The sequence below is a fragment of the Triturus cristatus genome, chromosome 4_1, assembly GCF_964204655.1.
Source record: "Triturus cristatus chromosome 4_1, aTriCri1.1, whole genome shotgun sequence".
Classification (NCBI taxonomy): Eukaryota; Metazoa; Chordata; class Amphibia; order Caudata; family Salamandridae; genus Triturus; species Triturus cristatus.
The window spans coordinates 192,916,482-192,937,803 of record NC_140585.1 but is presented as its reverse complement, the minus strand read 5'-3'; the positions used below and the strand labels follow the sequence as shown (position 1 = coordinate 192,937,803).

The following is a 21,322-nucleotide window of genomic DNA, read 5'->3' as shown; positions in this document are numbered from 1 at the left end:
GAATCCAATTCTTTTCATTTGAGAAGAAAACAAACAAAATGTATCTTTCCCTACACTGCTCTAAATGAGGGGCCTACCAATCTCTCTTCTAACATATCCCAAAGGTGTCTGCACATGTTGACTTCCTAAGTACTCGAGTCAATTAGGTCTGATAGCTTAAAGCTATGGAGCCCGCTCTAAGAGGATCCTTCTCCTCTGAAAATTAGCAGAAGTCTCTCGAATCTGTCCCTGCACATCATACAAAAAGACAATGTTCAACCCACAATATGTCACATGGTGTACTTTTTCAATTGCAACGTTTTCAGTAGGTTTCCACAGTAGCTTTCTTTAATTTTTCTTAGTCTCCCCGTGGCCTTGGGTTTCAGATAGGCCAGGCACGAAAGGAGTCGTCCCTTCTTGCCATCCAGACTTATTCAGACATTCCAGGTATCTCCTTGAATCTAAGAATAACAAAGTCGAATTCCTGCACCTGCAGTAGGCTGAGAACATATTGTCTTCGAGCACAAAAAGGATTCATTTAATTTTTGAGCAACCAAGGAGAAGCGAAACACAAAACAACTTAGTTTGGGCCTACAATTCAGGCAACTAAAACTAAACACCGTTTACATTGCACGAGTATAATTTCACCCTGCACATTACACATACAAGAATTGTAAATGTCACTAATACATTTAAAATCCTACTTTAATGTGCACACTACATTTCAATGCTACTATAACGTGAATAATGCATCTTAATAATCATGAAACACTGCAACTGCCAAAAATACATGTGAGTGCGTTTCAACCATGAATATAGTGCACCCATACAATTTAGAGTGCTGTAAGCACTCTATCATTTTCATGTAAAAGCTGTAAGCAACACCCAAAACAATTGCAGAGAGAGGCAGAAGGTCAATGCCTTGGCACCCTGTATGGAGGAGCCGCTAATGGGTACATCCCTTTGCAGTGGGCCATAATGATTCTCAGACATGCCAACATTTTAGGGCAGGAAAGTGGGGGATTTAAAAAAAGAAAACGGGAGACTATATTTTACCCATTGACTTCTATTGCAGAAAATGTAATTTTAGGCAAGAGACAGCTAAAAAAAGCAATTATTTGCATGAAGAATCGGGAGCCTCCCGCCTGGATCATGTCTATTGCCATGTATGAATTCTTAGCCCCTTATGTATCCAAATGGACTCCTTAAGATCAGGAGACTGTGAGGCAGCGGTACTGTGATAAAGGTGTCAGTAAAGAAAAGAATAAAACACCGACTGCACAGGAACTGGTGTGTATGAGGAGTCTCAATTTCCCTTTGAAAAGAGAAGAGGCATGGAAAATCCTCCATTCGAGGTTCACTGGTTGGCTATTCTGATGTTTCGGGTTGTTACCTATCCGGTCATAGAATTGTTATGTCCATTTGTATAGCGCACAAATAACCCATTAATATATCCAGGTACTTGGGCAGGTGTATCGGTGTTTGGTCCCCTCAGTGTTTAATTGAAAACCCAGGCCATCAGCTTCTTGCAGATCTCAAGACATAAAGTTATCTGGGTGCATTTATGTGGTCATTTCACTGAACCCTAATGAGCATTCACTTCTGTTCGAAACAACGTAATATATCTTACTGAATGAATATCTGCAAGGTGGAATTATTAGTGTCTAATGCACTTCAGATTTCTCAGCAAGAAGCAACACCCAATTATAAGAATGCCCAATGTAATAAAACACATTTCTTCATCAGGAAAGGCTTATAAAAGATTGGCTGCAATTCCAGCTTTGGACTCTTAAACCTGTGCGGACAACTGGAGAAAGAAAAACACAGATCAAAAATATTTTTCATACCTCAATGAAACAAGGGGCATCTGTTATAACGTCAAACTGGTTTAAAAAAAACTTTCTATAATGTGTTACAGCAGGAAAAGCACATTGGCTCTATTATGTTGGTCAAAATAAGTAAGCAAAAAAGGAAGAGTGAGCTCAAAAGCGACCTTAGAATATGCAATTAAGAAGTCTGTGGCAAGACTTTTTATGGGTATGTAACCTAGTAGAAGCCACTTCAAGAGATGATGGTGTAGGACCCTGTGCTGGGGGCGCAGGCAAGGGCTACTGGGACACAGCAGTCAGGGTTCAGGCGGTTGCCTCTGATGTCCTGAGTCTGTCCTACTATGTCTGTGTGATAAACTGAGTTGCTGGTTGAGGTGGGTGAAACCCTACGCAAGCAACAGTCACAATCTTTGTCCGGATAAACCACAAAAAGTCACTAACATAAACATGTGCTTAACCCTCTGGTAGTTGGGGACACAAGCTGGCTGTCGTAACTAAGAGGCAATGTGTAAAGTATTTATGCAGCACACAAACAGATGAAGTGAAATCGTAACACAAGAAAAATCTCCATCCAATCGTGGAAGTGAAAATTGATAAATAATTTGACACCAAACTGACAAAAATCCAATCAGTAGACCCGGAGATATAAATTTCAAAGAACTAAGGTGAGTATAGTACCTAAACTCACCACTCGCAGTTATGTTTTTTTGGTTGACCATGATGTAGCTTGGACCAGGTTAGTCCTAAAGTTCAGCGTGAAGAGTTCTGCTCACAGTGAAGGAAGCCACGTGGGGCATGGAGAGTCGCGGATGGTCATTACTGTAGTGCAAAGAGCAGGCCAAGTGTTGCGCACTGTCATTGTTGAAGCTTCGCATTGACCGTCCCTGCTGGCTGTCGAGGTTGCAGCACGAAGTGCAGACCTCTCGTTGCCAGTTGTCATTGTAGCACAGAGTCTGGGTCAGCCAAAGCTTCACATTTGCGGTCGGTGTGGGAGGCAAGATCTTGGTCATTTATGGTCGCAAAGAGACAAAATCCTCAGGATTTCTCAATTTCTTCTAGGAGGAGCTGCACTGATGCCGCACCAAGGGTCAGGGACCTGAAGGGCGCCTCTTGGGATCATGAAATCACACCTACATGGGCCAGCAGGGCTCATGCATGTCTAGTACAGTGCAGTTATAGGGATGGCTCAGAAGCTTATGTCCCTTGTAGCTCAGAATAGTAGGTCAGTCAGTGTACCCTTGGACCTTGGAGTCACTTCAGTCTGGGCTGAAGGGTGCAGGCCCAGTCTTCCTTCTCAGACAGCAAGGCAGGCCTCAAGCAGCAGGACAGGAAAAACAAGTTTGTATGTTTTTCACTACCAGGACGTGAAACTTAAAAGTACATGTCCAGCATATTACATGCAATGCACCCTGCCCTATGGCTGTTTAAGGCCTTGCCTAGGGGTTGACTTGTATGTCTTAAAACTGAGTTTTTGCAAAATGTTTTTTTTGCCAAATTGGATTGGCAATTTTAAACTGCATCCAGGCTGCAACGGCAGACCTGAGACCTGTAAAGACAGGCTACTTAAATGGTTGACACAGTAAGCGCTGCAGACCCACTAGTAGCATATAATTTAAAGGCCCTGGCTACATGTAGTACCACTTTGCTAGGTGCTTAACAGTAAATTAAATGTGCCAATTGGGTTTAAGAAAATGTTGCCATACTGAGTGGAAAGCGCATAAGCACTTTAGGACTGGTTAGCAATGGTAGAATGTGCAGAGTCCTAAGGCCAACAAAAACATTCAGCAAAAACAGAAGTGGGAAGGCAAAACGTTTGGGGGGTGACCCTGCACAGGGCCAGGTCTGCAAACTAGACCAAGTACAACCCCTTCGCACTTCCTGTCAGGGAAGTGAGGCCATGCAGTTATGTAATGAATATTTATATTGCCCGCTATCGCCCAGGAGGGTATCCTGGCATTGAGGCAGGGGGGGCCTGGCCTGGCCTAGGGCTGGATAGTTGACCTATTCGCAGAGCCAGGTCTTCAGATTCTTGCAGAATTCAAGAATTGAGGGGGCTCTGATGTGTGAAAGCAGGCTGTCTAGGCTTTAGGAGCAATCTATTAAAATTGCTCTGGCTCTTGCTGTGTATTCGTAACTTCTGTGCAAGCTGTCTGGCTCAGCAGAGGTGTCTGGTGGAATTGTGCCAAAAGATTTGGTTGTTTAGGTAGCCGGTGTTATGTAGGGCTTTGAAGGCTATAGGCTTCTCAGGGAGGTGGGTTGCTCAACGACCAACCATGTGCAGTAACTTTAATATGTAGTCTGGCGGTGCTTTTTAAAGAAAGTACTTTTAATCACACAGTTGTACTAAATACTACGGAATTCAATCTTAGATACATTATAGGTAGGGCTCCTGGTTTTATGGTATTTATTTTTTAACATTTCCGTCTATATTTATCCATATTTATTTTTTGACCATCTTAGTATTTATTCATATTTTGTGTTTTGAGAATAAATAGTTCTAACTCAGTATATTTCCATATTTAACTGATAAATATGCACTCCTACTTTGCTATCTGTCGCGTTTTAGCAAATTAAGCAGCCAAATATAGCCAAACCTTACACCCACAGGTAAATATCAGTATTCTAATACAAATGTATGCAACACAAGCCTGTATTCAGGGAAATCGGAAACTTTTTTTTTTTAACACTGCTCAGCTGTTGTCCTGGAAAGCATTGAAAGACCGCATGGGGAGTCATTCACAAGAAGCATAATTTTCTGTATTTTTCCACTTTTAACAAATAGACAGGAAACACACTGTTCTGTCTGTATTTGTAAAAATGGAAAACTGTCCGCCTTAATTATAGGGCACGTGGGTGTGGTTCTTCTTTGTGGAGCTATACCCTTCCTAACTCTACCCCTTGGCTACCCGACAACCTCTGGGCCCCTCCCCCACACAAGAAATGAGATATTCCTGTCAATAGAGCGCAGTCTTTTTGATCTCTCATTCAAAGGGACACAGAAGCCTTGATTCAAAAAGGTAACTTACACTTTAACAGTAAATTACACATGGAAATAACTTCAGACTTTTAGAAAACTTTATCCTCTTTGTCCGCGTGTTAATTACACATCTTTGGGAATATCCCCAGCAGTTTGTGAACAAATTCCAGGCCCTTAAATTTGGAAAAGGCATGCAAGTTGCTCTTTTTTGAGGACCTTTACACCCTGATTTTGTGACTGGGTAAAAAGTTGTAAACTTGCACTTTTGAGCAATGTACATTTTTGTACAAGTTACCTTTGCCACTTAGGCAGGCCCCAAGCGTTTACTCCTACTCCATTGTTGTAAATAGTAGGCATAATTAAGTCCTTGTTCATCTTGAAGGTTTGAGCGTCTATCCTGATAATTTACTGGGGGTAGGGAGTGAGGGCGGGGTTACGTTGAGCAGCAGGTTTTTCTGGGGCTAAGGGAAAGACTGGTGCAGGCCTGCTTTAGTGTGAAAGTGGGATAAGCTTCAGTCGTTTGAGCCCCCAGCTCTATCATGGTGACACATTCTACTGTGATATGGTTGTGGTGATGTGTCCCAGCTTTGAGAGAACACACATTCCCAGCACTGCTGGTCCCAGCAGTTGTGGATCCAAATTGGGTTAGAAGTAGGATTAGTCCAACTGGGTCTACAATGAACACAGTAGTTGCAAAACCCGACCGGGCCTCTGACTATCATAGGTGTTTTAGCCATTGACCAGGACAACTAATCTCACTCCAGTTGAGGTTCTGGACAATAACCAGGGTGAGATTGGTGGGCCTTCACACAGTGGCCCCTCGCACCTTGGTCTTGGACACTCTGCTCTCAAGATATCCATCAGCTACTGGGGACATTCTTTCTTTTACTTTAGGGCCAGGCAGACTCATTCCTTTCTCTCAGCAGGCAGGCTTCTAGTTTCTCCAGATCAGACCCACAGCTTCTGGAGCACAACGTGCAGACATAAGGTGATAACCAGTCTCTCAGAGGTGAGTGGACATCAGGCTTACACCAGCCTTAGCTGCATAGCAATCCTGTGTATACTCTGTAGACCACTCCTTTCCTTGGTCAGTAAGAACATAGACCTGTAACAAAGTAGGGTGGTTTGGGGAACTTACTTTAATGCACAAGTCCTTGACAGGGAATTTGGATCCGCTGCCTCACTCTAGAACCGGTTTGGGGTGGTTCTTGCAAGTGTCCTCCTCAGCCTACTCTCCAGATATAGACTTTATAGTGAATGATGCATCTCAGTTGATGGCACGGGGGCTGTTTTCAATTTATGGCACCCACAGCAAAGGTACCTTGAGGTGTGAATTTTCTCCAGCTGGCTGAGATCAACACAAATGAAGCTTGGGACTGGCCAAAGGGCAGGCCTACCCTAGAAACTTCATTTCAGGCTTTTGCAGAGCAGCAAAACCCACTTGAAGTGGTATAGAGAGTTAAAATAGGACAGACTGGTATGTGGACTATGTAATTACTAGTGACTTCGATAAATTCAAGCATCACAAATCACGTTTTAAAATGTTTCCAATTCGAATGCCATAAATGCAACATGCCTGCCTAGATGTGGGTTCTGTGCTTAGTATGCCATAGACCAGCTGCAGCTCCCCGATGAAGCCCAAATTGGTTCAATCTGCCAGGGGAATGCTGGAGTCCTCATCAAGGTTGAGACTAGGTCTGGCTCTTCATGCTATATTGTTCCTACTGTATCAAGCCCATGTCTGATTTGCCAATTGACTATCTCGAGATGTATAGTGGGCTCAACACAATGGACTGGAATATGGCCCGAGTACTTACTGGTAACTGAGCTTGGGTTGTTGTTGGCTTGGTCCACTTGGGTTGGATCTTACAGCTGGGGAAGAGTGATTTGTCAGTGCCCAATTCAGTATTTTCAGTTACTATCACTGAGGCAGGGAAGAGAGGATATGAGAGGTGTGTTCACAAGTGTTTGGGTGGAAGGGTGAAAAGGGTGTAAGTAGTTGCAATGTGTGAATGTGGCGTGTCTGCTTTAAGAAAAGCTCTTATCTATTGTATTGAAAGTGCTTCTAAAACCTGCTCTTAAGCAGTCTAAATTCACTGTTTTATTTCCAAATTACTCTTATGAACTTTACATGCTATGTAATAATCTATAGGAAGCTGTGTAACCAATGTGATTAAATCATTAACCTTGATGTCCTCTTACCTCTCCGCAACCCCCATCTGCTTCATGCTGTAGGCCCCAACCTTCCTTCTGTGTGCAAGGTGGGTTCAGGAAAGATTCCATGTGGAGGAACTTCTTCATCCTCATTGGATGCCTGCCTCCGTTCTGGCTGCTGCTATGATCCCGCCGACCACACTGCTCCTTGTTACTATGGCAATAAAGGTAAGTGGGGCATGTAAAGACCCTAGCAGGTGGTGGGCCAAGAACTGGAGTTGGCTATTAGCCTGACAACTGAACGGGTTAATGTTTCTGATGAGTTTTGAATCCAGGCAGTATTTCTTATCCTGTAACCAGTCTATTCGGTTTCATTTTATATATGCAAGTGATGCAGCGTGGAATACAAAATCCCTCCCTTCGTCACAGACAATAGATTTTCACAGACACTGGAGAAGTGTGGCTCAATGATTAGAGCTGCAGACCCTGATGCAGAGGTCTAGCCCGGGACCAGGGTTCAATTCCCTGCCTCGGAGGGTCTTGGGCTCAAAAATTCCACGGACCTGATAAATTCTCGCCTCGGTGCCTATTCCAATCATGGAGTCCCACTCTGCAACTCTGGGCAATAGCTTGCTTAATCTCCACAACGGCCCCCACAACGCTAAGGATGCCTGGCCTCCACCTTGGGGGTGCCCAGGAGTGGACGCCTCACAGGGAAAGCCAGGATGGGTTCCACAGCGGTATTCGTACAAGCGCCTTGAGACCCTTGTGGGTGAGTAGTGCGCTATACAAGTATCAAATCTACATTTACAATTTATAAATGTAATCACTTCATTCACTGGTGGGGCCCATAACACCAACATTCATTCCCTATTGGTCTATATTTCTAAGGAGGTGATTGTGCCATTCGCTGTAATGAAAAGGAAATACCTATTCGTTCCTAGTGAGCAATAGATCCACCTAAACTTCTCTACCTCATTAAGACCTGAACATTACTTTTAGTATTCCTCCCATGGATAGGCCATGGATCAACTAGTTGCTGGCTTGAGTGATTTCTAATTCTATAATTACATTACATCAATACATTTTCTTGAAATAAACAACCCAACACATTTCTGTAATTAATAGAATGAACATTATCTAAATAATGCAGCAAAATCATTAATCAATTAAGCAGCTGATCATCATATTTACCTATTATGGCTAAATGTCGTCCTCCAAGTCCAATTCAGTCATTCTGTCACTCAAATATAAGAGTTCTGAGTATCAGGGAACTAGGCATTCTATCAGTCCGTCAAAGATTCAGGGAAACAGCTGTCCTGCAGTGTCACCGTCCTCTCTGTCAGCATAACGTCAGGAAATCATGAAGGCAATCAAATAGCGATGGCTATGACCCTCTCTATTCTATCATTTTTATAGTAAAAATCATTGCAACATGTATCCAAAATATGGTTCACAGTTCTCCCGATTGGTGGATTTGGTGTCATTCGTGCAGTTCTCACAGGCATCTTGACTTGTTAATTCCGGTTTCAAGAAGTTGTCTATTGTCTTTCAATTTTGGACGTGGTCCCGGAGCGTCCTTGATAGTCAGTCTGCCTAGGGTCGCACAGAGGCCGCAGTAGCTTGTCGTTAGCGCAGGCGCACTTTGCCCAAGACATCGTCTTTGTCAGGTCAGCCATATTCATCACCTCGATCGGCCATTTTAACTAGGCCAAAATGGGCAACTTAAGCAAAGAAACACAAACGTAATTAATACATAGAAATGTCTAATAAAATGTTATTCCCTCGCTAAACCCCTTATGTGTGTATTTATCTAGCAGAAAGCAACACTCATTGCAAATTATACTTATTTTATAAAGCACAAATCACAAACACCACAAAAGCAACATATATCATGCAATATTCTAAATGTCTATCATTAGTATGCGTACATATTTTAGTTTATGTATTAGGCCATGCAAATGCAATTCCCATGTATTTTCATATATTAGTATGGTTGGTATGTTTCCACAGCAAACCAATTAGTACAATTACTATTAATTAATTATTCTTATTAAGATAAACATGCAAACTGGAGGGGGTATACGACTTTCATAATAAAACCCGCTCCTGCACAAGTGCAGACAAATAGTTACAAATATTTATCCTTCTTCCTTCCTGATACTCCTGATTTCATCTGAATGTTTTCTGCTGCCACAAATCTAGCGTAAGCCTTAATGCAGTTCTTGTTTTCAACAACAGTGGTCCCCAGAAAGTGAAATGGAAACCAAAGGAATGAATATAGACTCAATCGTAGCTATATGTAGTGGACTTGTCCAGCCGGACAGAGGTCTGATATTTACTTGTAGGTTTAGGATATAATCATACAAAACAATACATAAAATGGGACACAAGGAGGATATACAGTGAGTAGTATGGGACGTGAAAAAGGGCTGGTGTTCTTGTAACACTGTATATCCTCCTTGTGTAACAAACCGGATAAGCTTTGCCTGAGCCCCCTGTTCGTTTTTTCCCTTATTTATGTACTCTACTGGCTAAGTAGGACACAGGATTGTGTATTGTTTTGTATGATTTTGGGGCAGATCATCTTCAGGCAAATGAAGAATCCTCTTCAGTAATGTATGGTAGAAGAACTGGACTAGTGCTGTGACAACACAATTGAAGATTCAGAATGTAGCATTTTTGATCGAGCGGTTAACATTTCCAATGGTTAGATCTGAGGTGGACTAATAACATCCCTAGATTCACTGTTGGAAGTTGTTAATCTTTTATTTGTAATTGGACTAAGCCCAGAGTTACCTCTCTTGTTAGGTGGGATATGCCCAATTGCAGCCGTAATTCTCGGTGGATGCAAGATTTATCCAATGCTTATACATTCTGGTGGATCACTGAAAGCTATTTGTTGTCTCAAAAGTTTACAACTTATCTGGCTCGTATTGTTGTATTTTGCCACCATGCCAGTTGCACCTATAGTCTTTACGAGGATCTAATTTAGTGTTCTAATAAATGGTAGTTAACTCCATGGTATAAGTGTGGTGTACAGTGAAGTATCATAATGCATTATTTTACAGAGAACATTTAATAAGCAACCACTTAAATCAGACCAATGGCTAACTCTGATATTCTAGAAGGCAGGACATGTGCAAAAACTACAAAGAAGTGAGAAGGCTGAAAAGAGTAATTGCAGTGAATCAGAGGGAGGAATAAGGTAAAGAAAGAGGCTGTGAATAAAGAAAGGCTCGTCCATCTAAAAAATGTAGTTTAAGCAGATAACTTTGTTTTCAACTACAATGGTGATTCTACCTATCTATTTTCAAGTGGGTGGATTCCATAATACTGGTGCCATTCTTGGAATGCTTGCTTAACATCTATATTTGTTTTGTCCTTCCTTGGTCACATACGTTTTTCATGCTTCTCAGGTTTCTGGTAGGGCATTCAAATGGTATGCACCCTGAAGGTTACAATGTTAGCAGAGTTGTAAGGCTATATAGATTATACTGGCAATTTTAATTTTAGATTATATGGGCTAACCTGAATTTTATCCTGGCTTCCTAAGCTAACCAGTATAGATCCTTAACCCCTTCGCTGCGGCGGGAATTCCGCCGCAGCGCTGGGGGGTGCGGGGGGGCAGCGCGGTGGCGCTGTGCTCATGACGAGCCACTCCGTCATGAGCCACGGTTGAGCTGTGCTCATGACGGAGCGGTTCCGTCATGACTCCGCCCAGTTGCATTGTCCCCCCGCACAGGCGGGGAAACAGCGCCGCGTGGGCGCAGCGGCCGCCAACGGTCGCGGCATGACGGAACCGCTCTGTCATGAGCACAGCTCAACCGTGGCTCATGACGGAGTGGTTCCGTCATGAGCGGGGAAGGGGTTAAACTAGTTAAATGTGATCATATTTCCTGGTGCCTATAATCTGTCTCATGGCAGAATGTAGAAGAGCTTTCATTCGCTGCTGATGTTGAAATCCTTCCAAAAAAGCATTACCTTAATCCAATCTAGAAGTTATTGTGCGGTAGAAAATATTTTATTCTCTTGATTAACTGCAGTGCAACTCTGGCTTTAGTGCTGGTCTTTTCAGTCTGGTAGCATGATCAGATTTGAGACCAGCCAGTTTCCTCTTGATCTCATTTATGTAGATAAGAAAAGTGAGAACTGGGAGGTCACGAGATTTCTAGCAAATGTAATTTGAAGCTTGGGTCTTGGAGGCATTGATACAGAATCAATTCTGCTTTATCTGGGTTGTGCTTTAATAGATTTCAGACATTCAGTTTTGTCACATAGATGAGCAATTCAGAGTTGGGTAAATTTGTGATCCATGTGCATACAGTTGGATGGTTGCGTTCGTTCCTTTACAGTTCTGACTGGCTCCATGTGTATGTTGAACATTAACCAGTATTAGGACCTTGCGAGCACCACATACATTAGCAAGTTTCAGGGCAAAACCGCCTGACCTGCTGATCATAGTTGTAGATGAAGGACATGAACCATCTATGCTTATTGCTCATGATGCCCATGCAAATTTCATTGGCGCTCTGTAAATTTACGTGATTGAAGTATTGAATTATGCAGAGATCCTGGAGAGTGAGACGGCCGTTGTCACAATAGTTTGCAATGAGTGTTATCTAGTATCTTGAGGATGGCAGTCTATGCTGCAACCACTGCAAAAGCCAATTTGTATAAAGGGTAGACTTTGTTAGCATGGCTGTGTATCCTGAGGTGAGGTACTGGCTACTGATGGCTTTGTAGAAAATAGAAAACCATGGTTCAAGTTTCATTCTCCTGAATTCTTAACATTATGAGCACAATTTATCAAGGTATAATCAAAGGGGGGGGGACAGAAGATCTAATTATTTAGAGAGGTCCTGTTCCTGTGCTCCTACATGTGTGCATCTGATTCAAGGAAGGGGGTCAGTTTCTCTGTTGTGGCAGAAGTACTAGAAGTCATGGTCTGCCTACTGTATTGGTCACTGGGAGATCTATTTTTCAGATCGTAATGTCCTCACACACCTGTTAGGGTGTCATGCTTCATCATAGGGCGCTCCTCGTCAGACCGGCGCTGCAGTGTCTGACGGGCCTGGTGGCATCTTTAGCGGAGTTCTTTTAATCTGAGATTGCCGTATGTGAAGAGTGTATGTGGGCAAAAAGTGAGTGAATCTTGGTGTGTGTGTTTAGGTGGCTAGGTGGTTTAAAATAGGCACCAGACCCATGAATATTTTATTTCAGAAAATAGGACTGGGACTAAGTAAAAACAGTGGGGCTACCACAAGGTCTTAAGGTACCACGGTAGCTGTTATGTTGACCACATACACCTGTTTTGTGTCGGAAGCTCCAATATCGAGCGACACTTCTTCAGGACCAAAAATATATAGAGGTGAAAGGTCTTCAGCAGGGGAGGACCAGCAGGTGACTCCCCAAATTATGGAGATGTTCAATAAATGAATGCAAGCTCCCAAATCAGGAACCAGCAGTGTCTCTCCACCTCACTTGGTGGAAAGTGTTACTTCATAGAAGAAGGGGAGGAGGCCCGAGCACTGGAGGGGACCAAGGAGTCTAGTGAGCGGGCATTACCGGTATTCCAACGCGTCTCTCGTCCCCCCTCAACTCCCCGCCCCGGGGCACAAGCAGGCAGCCACTCCGGTGTGCCTTCCTTACTACTCTTCCATCAAACATGGTATTTTAAGAACTCGGTAGTGAGCAGGATTCGAAAACAAGCATGGCGCCAGTCCCTTCGGTAGATGGAACCAGAAAGTAAACAGCACGATAGCTCCATAAAGAGATCTGACCCAGAAGCTCTCAACCTCACGGTGCTGGGTGAACACGGAAGCAGAACAAGCCCACACACTAGCCGTGCACTGACACGCGCGGGGAAATGCACGAACCCGGGAATCTGAAAAGTCAGACGAAAGGGACAAGCACTGTGGGAGCTCGTCTCCTCTGGCTTTCCACGCCCCTCACTTCCATCGGCTACAGACTGCGCTCAGCAAACTATGGCATGTATTAATTTATACATTCAATCTTGTGATTGCCATATATGCAATTGGCCAATGCCGCCTCTGCAGAGATCTTCACAGGTCCCTATCTCAACAGGTTTGACTCATCCTTTCATCCGCCTGGGATAAAAAATAAAATAAATAGGACCACCTGTTGGGCAATATTAACACATCAAAGCCATATAAGGGGTGCTCTATAAATATTATCGCCACAGCAGCGGTCAGAGGTTCCTGGAAAGAGGTTGAGGTCCGCGCTTCTCCTTGGAGCCTGGACCAGCCTGTGCTCCCCACCCCAGCCTCTCACCGCCGAGGGGCCCTCAGATGCAGGACCGCCCGGTGACTCCTGGGTCTGGGAACTTTATTTCTGTCCGTGACCCCACTCAAATCAGGGCTCTCTCGTAATCTGTCAATCCCGGATAATTTTGTCATGTTGGCCTACGCACCTACACCGCCTACGTGAGGCCTACGCAGACAGAAGAGCACACAGTTCGACAGACATGCGCAAACTTGCACTGTTCTGTGGACCTCAGTGGGCTTTTAAACCTCTTAGGCAGCATTTTGTGAGGGCTCTGGTCAGATATCAGTCACTCAAATCAAGCATCCGGCCCCTGCAAGGTGTCGTGTTTGGAGACATTCAGTGCAAGGCGAGTGAATGAATGCATGATGCGCGAATGCCAGGCGCGACCACCAGCGGGGGCATTTTGGTGCTAAAATGCGCCATACACTTTGAATGACTGACACTGGGTGGGGCTTAGTACTGGGGATTCGTTGGGTGGCGTGATGGGAGAACGGGGGCGGCTGGGAGGAATGACATGGAATGCTGGTGAAGGCAAATGAGTGGAGGACTAAAGGAGCTAAAGGACTTAGCATAAAGGTAGGAGCTCTGAGGTCATGGGATGAGGTGGGGTCATGGGATGAGGTGGAAGGCTTGGCATTGAGGTGGGTGTCCAGGGTATAAGGTGGTTGAATAAATGCCATCCCCCATTGGATGGGGGCTTGGGTGAGGCGGAGTGCTTTGGGGTACCTCAAAGATTTCAGAGACTGAGGAGAGGTGGTGGCTTTGGGGTGCGGTAGAACTCGGGTGGGGTGATGAGTCTTTTGGTCTGGGGTTCTTGTAAATTAGATGGCGTGCGACACGAACAGTGCTTGAACTGGAAGTATAAAACTGTACCTCCTCACTGCTCCATTACAGCCGTTACATAACAAAAAAAAATTTCTGAGAACGATTGACAAGAAGCTACCAGGAAGTAAAGATTTTACAGCCAATGGATTATATTAAAAAACAGGATGGCCAGAGGCTATATGTTTGGATCGTAAACTTCATGGTTATGCTCAAGTCGCATCTGAACATACAATTAACAAGCATTGGAAATGCAATAGGTCTCGCATTTGTTTGTTAGAGCTATTGGCGTTGTAAATGACAATGTTATGTTTTGGTTTTTCAAACATAAATAAAAGGCATGGTCATTTTCAATGCCAATAGCTTAAACTCTCACAAATGCAAGACCTATTGCATTGCAAATGCTTGATTTTTTTTAACTTTCTATCATACTGCTGAGCAGCCGTGCTGCTGCACAAGATGACTGAAATCACAGCAACATCCTCTTTAACCTCTAAACTGTCAGTGCAAGAATCAGCAGATATTGACGTACAAGATAAGCAATCAGACCTGAAGTTTTTTTCTCCTAGGAATGCATTTTATAGTTTGATTGTAGTCTTGAGATTTCAAAAGAAACCTGACCAGCATACATGTGGCCTTACCTATGCAGCCATCATATATTAAATAAACTAGCGCTTTGTGATCAGTACACATATTAAGTGGAGAACTCTACATTTTTTACATTTATCCACTGCCCACTCAAAAGCTACTACTTCCTGCATTTTATTGCTGTCCTTTTCAAAACCTTGTAATATCCTGGAAGTAAAAGTGATGGTATACTCTTTATTACCAATATACTAGCATAATACTGCCCCATAATATTAAAGGTTTGCATTCAAACTGACACTTTTTTCAGCAGTAACTTAAGTGTGAAAGGCAGAAGCATCAATTTTTATTTTTTTCCCCAAACACTTCTGTTATTGTAGTTCCTTTTTTTGGCTGAGAACAGTTGTTGTGCAATTACAGAACAATCCTGGACAAATCTGATGTAATGTTTGCAAATTCCTAAAAAAATATTTTAAAGCATCCTGGTCTTTGAGGATTAGAGCATTCTTGACAGAACTGCATTTGGGTCTAATACCTTCAGCACAGACTGTGTCCAAAACATTCTACCTAACGAGTAAATAGTTTGTGGTGTAGCTGTGTTCTCTAAACACGTTTTCTAAAATGACAAGATGTTCATAGGATCTACTGTCAATATTGGGATGTTGCCCTGAAAAACTAGTACATCCTCCACGGTACCAAATGCAGTCCATTTTCAGGAAAACATTGCCCGCAGAGGCCAACTTCAATATTTGCATGATCGAAAAGGTGTTGCCAAATTGGTGGGTTCTTGACAATCTTTACTTAAAGGAATTTGGTGATATGTTGAGTAAAGATCATCATAGAACAATGTTTTCTTTTCCCAAATTTCCCATCAAGCCATGAATAGGAGGTAGAGGACTTCATTCCTAAATCTTATTTAAAGGATGAAGAGCACCACACTGGTGTAGATCACCAGATTAATCTTTTGTCAACACAATGTGAGAAACCCATTTAGATGTCTTTTACCCTCTATGCACAGGCTGGCTAGCATTTTGTTTTTAAATCATCTGTAACACTCATCAGTGCTGGTCTTATTTTATGTGTGATGGGTACACTAATCAAATGTTCAAAACCAAGAACAGACCCTACTTTATTTTCAAAACTTCAGAATGCTTTATCATAGGTTCTAAAACATTTGGTTTGACATTGAGCTCAACTGCTTATATGGGAAGATCACTCAATACAATAGGAACATCAGATCTTGGTTTCAAAAACAATCTTCTCACTAAATCTTGCCACCCAAAAATATCACTCCTGCTAATGGCAACATGTATTTGAGTTTGCCTGATCCTTATTAAACACTCCAATGTACAATAAAAGAATGAAACCATATAATGTTGAATTAATCACACACTTTGGGATTGAAAAAGCTAGTTTCTACTTTTGAAGTCTCAATATTTGTTAAAAATCTCAACTGTAAGTACATTACCCAGCTTCTTTGTGCACCCATTTTCCACATCAACACTGTCAAATCTTTATTTTAGACAAATAAAATTTGCAAATGTTTTAAAAAATGGCTATATTTTGTTGTGCAATTTTTGCAACACTTTCCATGTGCAGGACAACTGTTGCGTATGTGATTTCTTTAATCACATCATAAATTGCCGGTTTTCTAGACTAAGGGCGACTAGATTGATTTTTGACAATAACAGCAGAAATTGATGCACTATCACACACCAAACAATCGGGAGAAATTCCTTCACCAGAGGCAAGTGCTTGAGATGATCCTTGTGATCTGTGTTTAGTTCAATGAACAGTTTCCTGAAGAGTTGGAGTACTACAAGCTTTGAAGAACAATTAAAAACAAATGGGTCTCCAATGTAAATATCACATCCAGAAGTAATATCACAAGTTGCTGATACTATGCAATGTGCAACAATGAACTCTTCAACTGATTAGTCACTTCCTTGTTTTCTCTTGAAATGGGTGCGACGTTCAAGTAGAATACTAGGTTCCTCAAAATTATTTTACCCATTCTATACTTGGCTTCAGTGCATTTGTCCCAAGAAATTAATTGACCCTGAGGTGCTTCCTCATCTAACAAGTTTTCAAAAGCATCTTAACCAGTTCTGATAAAATGGTTGAATAAAAGTGCAGCTTTCCTTGAAGGATCCTCTTGTAGTGCATCGATTACTACAAGATAGTTTTCAAAAATACGTAAACGCGTTTTCCATTAGGAGGATGGTTTTTCAAGAATGGTTAGAAAAGGAAGTGGTTGCCTAACTTGCTGCATTAAAAGCCTGTTGAATTATCCCCAAATTACCTAGAATATGCCCAGTGTTTATATTGCGATGCTGACTATACTGTCTTTCAATGCAAACAATGTATTGCCAAATCAAAGTCAATTCAAATATAAATATATTAGCCACATAGTTCACCTTGAGTTTAACATTGTTCAAGTTGTAAGGCAGGTTTTTGTCCCATAATTGTTGCTGAATAAAAGATGGCCTCTGAGGTGATGACATTGTTCTTGCTCTAACTCTAGCTGAAGCCCAATCCCAATACGTTTGCTAAGTATGCACTGACTTAATGAATCACTTGCTTGCAGACTGAGCATAGGGCACATGAAACTGCCAGTTACACATGCGAGCCCTTGCAAGAAACGGGGCTCACCTCTACTTTAAATTCCAGGCAATTCTTCAGTCAGATAAACATACTTAACCATCAAGCAGTTAATTTCTTTAGTGGAACAAACACTTTCCAGCAATACAGCATTGTTCCAAAGTTGCTGGGATCCAGATTAGTGTTGAGCAGATAGTATCCTAGAAGATCGTCATTGCCAATATAGAGTATGTTGAAAAGTGGCAAAACAGTTAGGTGAGGCAGAAAGACATACTGGAAGGAGCCTACAACAAGCAGAACCGATTACAGGAAGACATCGAGCAACTGGATCCTACAGCTCAAAGGAGAGTTGGGGCTCTGGATTATATTACATCCATCAACAGTCCAACGGGAGACATTCTAGCAACTAAGGCAACTTTATGGCATTTCTATACAATGTGCTGTTCTAGTAGGGAGTATAAATGTCTCATCTATAATAACATTGTTTCAATGAGAGAAACTGTTTGAAGGAAGGCAAGAGGAAGTTTTAACTTGTGTAGGGGATATGGCACCATCTACCCATGGAGACATGTCTTGCTTTTCCTATAATTGTACTCTATATCCACCTCTGATTCTGACAGAGGTATAGTTCTAATATCAAAAATGTTTGGGGAAGAAAATACTTTTCTAGACATCGCATATGATTCGAGTACCAGAAAAGGAAGACAACTCTATAGATATATTTGGAGAGTTTACTAAGGACCCATTATGAGTATTGATGGGTTCAAATGAAAACTAACACACCGGGAATGCCATCTGTCTTATGGAAATGTTGGACTAATTGGGTTTAAAATGTCCAGCAGTACAACTCTTGCGTTAATTCAACCTGGAAGCGCAGTTTAAGACACTGTGAAATGTAATGGAGAAAATCTTCAAAAGGCAATAATGGGCCGATTCTGTCACTTAGTGGATATTCAATCTAAATTTGAGCATATACATAATAAAGTTATGCTATATCGAGGCTTTCATGTTTTCAGTTTCTATTTTTGGTAAATTCTGGGGTTTTTTTTCCAATGATTTCAATACCTTAAAACAGTGGTTACACATTTCCGTGCCAATCAAAGTGTTTTTCCATTGTTTATGGAACGTTTTGCTTTTATTATTGCTTGCTTTCTGCACTGATGGTGCATGGTATGTAGACAGTATACATGCAGTGTATGAGGTCCAAATACATTGTTACCTATCAAACTTATTTTAGTACACCATACAATACTTCTTCAGGGAGTCTTTGGTCAAGCGTGCTCGCTCTTTCCTTCCCATGTAAACTTTTATCGGTTAAAAGGCCCTTATTAGTAAATCCAGATCCGCCATACACAATTTTCTAACTCTGGCCACTGAGACAGCTTTCCATGCCAATACTGGTGCACCTGAAGATTGGGATTCTCTGGGACAGGTTCTGCAACATGTTGAATTGGCCACATATGCTCTGTTATTGAAGCGGTCAAAAATGAAGCAGTACTGTTCAAAGTTCAGAGAAAAATCCCCTTTGCGGAAGGGATCTAGAACTTGTGCAGAATACCACAGTGAGGCTTCATTGACTTCAAATACCATGGTTGGTGAAGGGGAATTTCTATGCATCATTGCAAGCCACTTGTCATGCACTGTAAAATAAAAACTTCCTGAATTGCTCCTCAAGTGGCAAGCATTCTAACATGGAACATGTTGCAGTGCCAAAGTCAGTGTCGCCCAGCCTACTCTCAAGGAGAGGCTTTACATCTACACCAATTATGCTGAACACTTGGTAGACGAGTGTTTTCAGACTTTTTTTTATTATGTCCACTAATGCAGTAATGCTTTCCTGTAAAAATCTAAGAATGCAGTACAGTTTACTTTTTTTCACATCTGTATCCATATGCGACCGAATATCCTTACATTTCTTGCCTTTGGCATCATCACGAAGCACAAATTCTGTAAACGGTCACCACATGGATAATATGGAATTCACGACCTCGAAGACTGAACTACCGGCTAAATGACATATTTGGAATGCCTTTCTTTGATGCCATACAAAGCGAGAAATATTTGTTTTAGTTCCGCAAATAATGAAACAATGGACCACAAAGTCAATGGCATTCTTCATTAACTCTGAAGATTGTAAAGATGCTTTCATCATACCATTAGCAAGTGGCAAGGATTTCTTATAGGGAAGCACTTCAGCTCAGATATAGATTTTGACATGTCATCACCCAACTTTTTCATATACATAGCTGAATCACAGCAAATACAAGCAGTATTTCTCCAGTCTTTGTTGAACTTGGTAATAAACTTTTGCTGCAGCATTCCAAGTGACACTTTGTTCCATGTTTTCCAAAAGTCTGGTGTCCTGTTTTCACCACTATCCCAGATGCTTGGGGATAGCACTTCATATATATGTCACTACACCTTACATTGAATGTTTAAAGCCCGGGGCTTTTGGCAATTCACCTACTATAAATACTGACTCGTTTTGACCATTCTGTCAATGGGCAAATGTGATGGTACATTTTGGGAAAGATTCTTATGAAACCGGCCATTTTACCTATTGGTGAAAGAATCGAATGTAGCCAACATATCAAACCTGATTCCCACAGTTTGTAAAATAATTAAATAAGACCTCAAATAGATGCTTCTAAGCCCTGCATCTTTAGACCTTAGACCACAGAACTGAAAAAAGCAAAAGGAAAAAGAAACAATATTTTAGTGACCTCTCTATACAACAAAATACAAGCAGAATGTTAGCCCAGTTATTCTCGCTGCTACCAAAGACTTTCACTCCTATTCCTTTATTTTAATGGCATTTATTTTGTGGTTGTGCAGGTGTTTTTTCAGTGTTTAGATGTTTACATTGGGAAAAGCTATTTCCCTCTTGGTAGGGTTTGATCAGTTATTCTAGGCTTAAACTTAAAACCGGATAGCCTAGATGTATCTAACCATTCTATATGCACCCACATCTTTCAAATATATTTTTAATTTGCTTTTCAAGTTAACGCATGTGCGGTTAGAAATGCCTCACAATTTAATACTTCCACTTGACATCGGAAACACCAGGGTTCCAGTGCTGGAGCCTCTGCTAGTGGAAGTCTTTGCCCACTAGCTAGTTCCAAAAAGGGCTGTCGTTCATTTACATCACCGCACCACACTCTCCTCCTTCCAACTAATTTGGTCATTTTGAGGTTAGTTTTTCTGATCGATACTGCCAGGAAAATCTTGGAGGTCCTGAAGACAAAATTGAAAATAAAGAGCAATGACCCAAGTACCTTCGCCCCCCCACCCCCCTCATATTGCCAGAAAACAGCTAGTCCCTCAAGATAATTATTTTCTGTTTATGTTCTGTGAATATGTAACCTGCACCATCGCCTGCAAGGATATCTTGGCACTGAGCAGGTGTCCCTAGCCTAGTCTGTGGTTAGTTATATTAATTTAAAAGCCAGGTCTTCAGCTTCTTGTAGAATTCATGAAGAAAGGGGGAGGTGCTGATGTAGAGAGAGGCCATTGACAGGAGCAATGTAAAAGCACACCTGCCATCCTGATCTGGTTCTGCGCATGCATGTGAATAGGAGTCCTGTGGAGCGGAGTTGTCTGTGTGGTTGGTGGACATAGATGCAACTGTTCAGGTAGCTTTGGTCTGCGTTCTATAGCTCCTTGAATGTGTGTGAGGAGTTTAAAATGTGTGTATTTGTGCATAGGGAGCTAGTAGAACTTCCTGACCTGTGGTGTGATCTGTGTTTTGTATGGGGGAATGAGTTTTTCAGAATTCTGGAAGGTTTGCACTGTTCAAGTGAGTTGCTTGGTGATCCTGTTAGAGGGCGTTCCAGTGGTCCAGTTTGCTGGTGACTCTGGTGTTAGTACAGGTTTTCTAGTGTTGCTCGGTAGCCATGTGAAGATCTTACTCCGCATCTTCAGGGTGTGGAAGCAGGATGCAGTGACTGTTAACTTTTCTGGTTGTGTCCGGTTTGTTCTCAGTTTCTGCTAAGAAGGGGCAGATATGCGGAGAGCGGGTCCTTGGATGCCAAACTCATGAAGTTGCCAGATGAGGATTGGGTGTGAAACAGTGTCCAGTGCTGTAGAG

General features: G+C 42.1%; 1 protein-coding gene across 1 annotated transcript in view; it reads left to right on the top strand.

The window, feature by feature from the left end:
* LOC146853991 (zona pellucida sperm-binding protein 1-like) overlaps positions 1–21,322 on the top strand; it is an 86,522-nt gene that overhangs the window by 18,280 nt on the left and 46,920 nt on the right. The window contains exon 4 of the mRNA XM_085650463.1: positions 7,021–7,167. Within this exon, the coding sequence (XP_085506589.1) occupies positions 7,021–7,167 (147 nt within the window). The remainder of the gene's footprint in view (positions 1–7,020; positions 7,168–21,322) is intronic.